This window comes from Condylura cristata, unplaced genomic scaffold (assembly GCF_000260355.1).
Source record: "Condylura cristata isolate star-nosed mole 26May11 unplaced genomic scaffold, ConCri1.0 scaffold00023, whole genome shotgun sequence".
In the NCBI taxonomy this organism is placed as follows: domain Eukaryota; kingdom Metazoa; phylum Chordata; class Mammalia; order Eulipotyphla; family Talpidae; genus Condylura; species Condylura cristata.
This window is the reverse complement of record NW_004567124.1, coordinates 17,544,638-17,549,940: the sequence shown is the minus strand read 5'-3', so window position 1 is coordinate 17,549,940 and position 5,303 is coordinate 17,544,638. Positions and strand designations below refer to the sequence as shown.

General features: G+C 41.0%; 1 protein-coding gene across 1 annotated transcript in view; it reads right to left on the bottom strand.

Moving 5' to 3' along the window:
- Nucleotides 1–594: 594 nt before the first annotated feature.
- LEO1 (Leo1, Paf1/RNA polymerase II complex component, homolog (S. cerevisiae)) overlaps nt 595–5,303 on the bottom strand; it is a 24,426-nt gene continuing 19,717 nt past the window's right edge. The window contains exon 12 of the mRNA XM_004687785.2: nt 595–835. Coding sequence (XP_004687842.1) covers nt 731–835 — 105 coding nt within the window. The 3' untranslated portion in view covers nt 595–730. The remainder of the gene's footprint in view (nt 836–5,303) is intronic.

The following is a 5,303-nucleotide window of genomic DNA, read 5'->3' as shown; positions in this document are numbered from 1 at the left end:
TCTTGATCACTGTAATGATCTGTAAGTGACACCTCTCCTCATCCCCCATTCATATCTACTCAGAGTGTGACTTTATTTGCACAGAGTCACTGCAGATGAGGTCATATCAGATTAGGGTTGTCCCTAACTCCACTGACTGGTGTCATAAGGTGAGGGAAAGTTAGAGATAAACAGAGCATACATGTGGATTGGTAAAAACAGATGCAGGAACTGGCTGGATGAAGCTGCGAGCCAAGAATGCCAGGAACCACCTGAAATTAGGGCAAAGTGAGGACAAAATTCTACCTTGGAGTCTTCAGAGAGTGTGGCCTTGCCAACACCTTGGCTGAGTAGTTCCAGCTTTCAGGATGGGCAGAGAGTTATTTCTGTGGTTTTAAGCTACCCAGTTTGTGGTTTTAATACAATTATGGAAGCTCCTTTTCATGCCTCTTTAAGCCCTGCACTCAAGAATGTCTTGGCTAGGAGGCTTCATAACAGAGCATGGGAGGGGAAGGGTGGCACAGAGCAGCTGGAATTCACCGACACCTACAATTCTGTTAGGTATTAGCATAAAGCAGCTTGATTTGGCAAAAGTCAATTTTTGGAACAGAGTCACTTTTTAAGATTTTTTTTATTACAATTAAAATTACACAAAAGCAAATCAATTAATTTCAATCAAAATAACTCATGTTTACACCATATAAAACAAACTGTACAATAAAATATATAAAATGTTTTCACATTTTGTACTTCAATCATCATCTTCTTCTTCTTCATCACTGATCACATACTTCTTATGCTTTTTACTTGCTTTATCATCATCTTCTGCTTTTCTCTTTCCAGAAGGTTCACCTTCCTAAACAGGTAACATCAAAAAAAATTTTTAAGTCAGTGGGACCTATTTCTAGGAAGGTTTATCACATCCTTGAGTTGACTGCCTCTCAGAAATCTCTCCCACCCAAATAACTGTAACAACACTCACCAGATATAACCAGTGGTCAAGGCCATGGCCAGTTTACAAACCGAGAGGTTACTAGAGGCCTTCAAAAATGACAACTGCAATGTAACTACAAACTGACTATAAAACCCAACTTCAGAACTGTGAGGAAGAGCTAAAGGCTCACATGGGCACCTTTCCATCAGGGAAGAAGACAAACAGGAAGCTGGAAAGCAGGGTTTGCCCTTAGAAGGGCTGGGGCTCTTCCAAGAAGCTGTGTAAGCATTTGTCCTGTTGAATAATTTGACCATGATCAGGGAATTACTTCAACTTTTTCCTCAACTTACTTGGCATTTCACATTTTTTAAAAAAAGATTTATTTATTTATACAGAACTGGGGTACAGGCCAGAGATGTGGAGGGTGAGAGGATTCACCAGGAACAGAGTGGGGCACAGAACAGGCAGATCGATGAAGTACACTGCTGAGGTGAGCAGCGGGCGGGTCAGGAGAGGTCTGCCGCGCCATGTGGTCACCTCTGGGGCAGGTGGGGATTGAACTCATGTGGAAGTGGCTTAAGCTTCTCAGTGCAGTGCTTTAACCCGCTGCACCACCAGGGAGGGCCGCATTTCACTTATTTTAAAATTCAACACTATAGAAACAGTCTTTCAAAATAGTGATTGCTTGTTCTGAATGTATTAAAAATTCCTATCATGAGGGTTTTAAAAACCAAATTTAAGGCCTCCACACAGGTTTCCACTGCTTAAACTCATAATGCATATAATGAAAACATGCACTCATGTTCTAATGAAAACAAATTATTTGGGAAATTAGCCCCGAACAACTTTGTTTAATTTCTTTAAAGATTAATTTATTTATGCATACAAGAACTAACTGGGTTACAAGCCAGAAGTATGGGGGTGGAGGGTAGTGAGAGGATTCACCAGAGACAGTGGGGAACAGAAGAGGCAGACTGACTGAAATACAATGTTGAGGGGAGCAGCGGGAGAGACAAAGGATCTGCTGCACCATGTGGGTCCCCTCCCTAGCTGGGAATTGGAAACCGCTGCAGTGGCTGCAATAGCTTCATAGTGCTGCACTTTAACCCCTGCACCACCAGGGTCCAATACCAAACAATTTTTATGTAGAATCTGAACATATAAACATCTAAGTGACAAAGAATATTGATTAAAATGAACTGACACTGAAGAGGACACTGCAGAATGGCCTTAATTCGATTCAAAAATTAAATATGGTGAACAGCTTGAGTTAAAGCTGGGGGAGGTCAGGACTTGTACTATGTGCGAAGATTCTGGAGGCAGAATGCAGCCTGACGCACTCCTTTTCTACCTAGCTTGGCCCTCTGAGGATCAAGTTACTATCTTACATGTGTTCCCTGCCTTATTACCCGAAACACTTTCCTGTAGTCTTGAAGTGTCATAGAAGAATTTGAAGGGGAAAGTTATACATCCACTGTGAGAGATTTAACATTTTCCTACAGCTGGTGGCAGTATAGAAGATGAATATGCCTTAAATGGACTATCACACCTTTCTACTTCCCAGTCCATATCAAACTCAGAAACTTGTCTTCAACCCATATAGCCAAGGTAACAAGCACAATCCTATCAGTCTTTTATTTTCAACTAAGGAAATGTGTCTTAAAACTTGACACGTAAGCCAGTTCTGGACAACCTTCCCCAAGTAAACTGCAATGTAATATGATCTCTTCTTTAAGGAACTTAAATCTGAGTGAATAAAAGAACTAGCATGGCACTTTTAAAAGGTGGTAGAGCCTATCTTAAAAGGAGCCTACAGAGGGCCTAGAAGCAAGTGGGATATGATCTGTTTTCCCAGAGAAGTCTCATCAGTACCAATCCTGAACTGTCGTCTGTAGTAATATGCACCAGAATTCTGCCTTGGAACCTGCCAGAACTGGCTCCCCAGCAACTACAGGTAAGCACTCAAAACCACAGCACAGGCAAGCAGGTCTGCTGCTACTCCCAGGGTTAAAAAGAAGTGTAATTAATGCTTCAGCAGAGTTCATTTTTATGAAGCTAGTATTCTTCTGTCTCTCTAGAAGTATGAATATGCCACAAATGCCAGAAGTAGTCTTATTAGACGAAAACAAAACTTGTTAATATAGTCATGAGTGCAGGTCCCTGCAGAGGCAAGACACGATGGCTCCCAGTTGCAAAGGAGGTGTTTCCAACATTTACTTTTCAGACTAATTGTAGAACTCTGACATTTGTTCCCAAACTAGTATTTAGAACAGCTCCCAGACTTTAACCCAAATATAACTTAAAATATGCATAACTTAGGTTGTTTTAAAGTAGAAGGGACAACTAAGAATGTGAAGGCTTCTAGGGAGTATACTCAGAATCTCAACCACGAGACATGCCTTATTCCCTTGCCCCACAGGCAACTCCTCTGTGAGCGGTGGTGGACTGGCTGTCCTGCTCCAAGTCATCAGTGGCTAATAAAAAGAGGAGGGACTCTCACAGACGCAGGCCTGCCAAGGGAGAGTGGAGGCCCAAAGAGTAAGTAAGCACTGACAGAGGAAAGACTAGGAGAGGAGCCATCCCCGGGGCTCCACATTCTAAGTCATCCTTCTAAGCAGGTCAAGTCTGACCTAAGCAGCTGAGGGTGGCCTTCTTGCCTTCCCTTTCTGTTATCTCCATATTTTCACTTGGGTCTTCCCTTTTTTCAGTTTCTCCTGCTACTCAGTATCTGACTTTGAAATAATTTAGGGTTTCTAAGAAAAAGCTTTTATTAAAAATGAGGGTAAAAAGCCTTTTCATCACTTTTTTCCTTTTTTGTAACCGATTCTATTGGGGAAGAGAAACTAGCATCTCCCGTTCAGTTTGCTACATGTCACTGTGCCATCACGTCTGTGTCTGTTACTGACTACAATACAAGGCGGCAACCCTAAGCCCCTTGGCGCAGATAGGGAACCCAACTCAGAAACACGAGATGACTTGCCCAAGGCCACACATGGTAAAGGGTAGCTCATTCTGATCCAGACTCACATCCTTTCCCCCATATCAAAGGAATGTTCTAGTGCAAATGGTGGTACTTTGGTATGAGAACTCAGCGTATAAAACCCCCCCTGTATCTAAAAGGCATACCTGGGCTCATGGTGTTTGTGTGAAGTTTAGATGTACAATTCAGGAGGGGAACCCAGAGCAGGGCTAACCCCTTGCATACCCTCTCACTATAACCTGTTTTGAGGGCCTGAACTAAGATAAAATAAGAGGTGTTGGTGGCTAGGGTGAGATGAGTTGGTCCAGGCAGAAGTGAAATTTTTGTTGTTAGGAAAGGGGAAGGGAAGGTTGCAGAAAGACCTAACAGGTTCAGAGCAAGGAAAGAAGGTAGCTCCTATAAAGGAAAACTGGGAAGCAGAGAAGCATGGCATGTGCTTCTAGGCGGCTATCATTGAGCACATAAAAAATCTTTATGAGAATACTAGGAATAAACAGAAGTTCCACTACATTTCTCAATTTTCATTCAGTTTCTGCTTGCCAAGAAATAAAACAGCATCTGTTTAGAAGAGGATTGCCATTTGCCAACAGTTCAACACACTGTAAATGTGTCATTAATGTTTCCTATCTAATTTAAAACAAATATGGTGCAGAATAATTTAACAATTTCTGTCTAGTTATCTTCCATACAGCATGCCACTTCCAAGAATAACTGGCAAGTGTTAAGTGTTGTGATTGGCAAACAGTAATGTAGGAAATTAACTCTGCTTAAACCTAGAAAAGAGCTCCAAGAAGCTAACAGTTCACAGAAGGCCAAAACACAGTATTTATTGCCTGCAATATAGTTGAACAATCCTTTAACTAACTCTCTTAATGAAAATAACTAATAATGATGGAAAAATGTAAAGATTAATATGATGACAAGAAAATAAGGTATAATCAGAGGCCAAAAATTAAGTGTGAACGAGAACTCAGGTAAAGGCTTTCTCTCAAAACACACCAAACTGAAAATTCCTTGCAGGGAGCTGAGGACAGGAGACAAAGGCCAAGTGGAAGAGGCTGATAACTAATCCCAAAGAATTACACCTTTAATGTAAACCTGAACCAGCAGTAAGCCCAGGCTCATTTCTCTCAGCAAACACTTCTGGTAAAGGGTCAGATAATACATATCTTAGATTTTATGAAGCATAGTTTCTGTTGCAACTATTCAACTCTGCCACTTTGGTAGGAAATATACCACAGAAAATACACAAATAAGCACGTGTGGATTTTGATTAAAATCAAAAAACAAAAACAAATGGCAAGCCAGTCTAGGTCAATGGGATATAATTTACCAACTTATGCTCTAAAATGACTATAAGCATAATTTCCAATTTCAAACACTTGTACTACTAAATTTTAAAAAGGATAC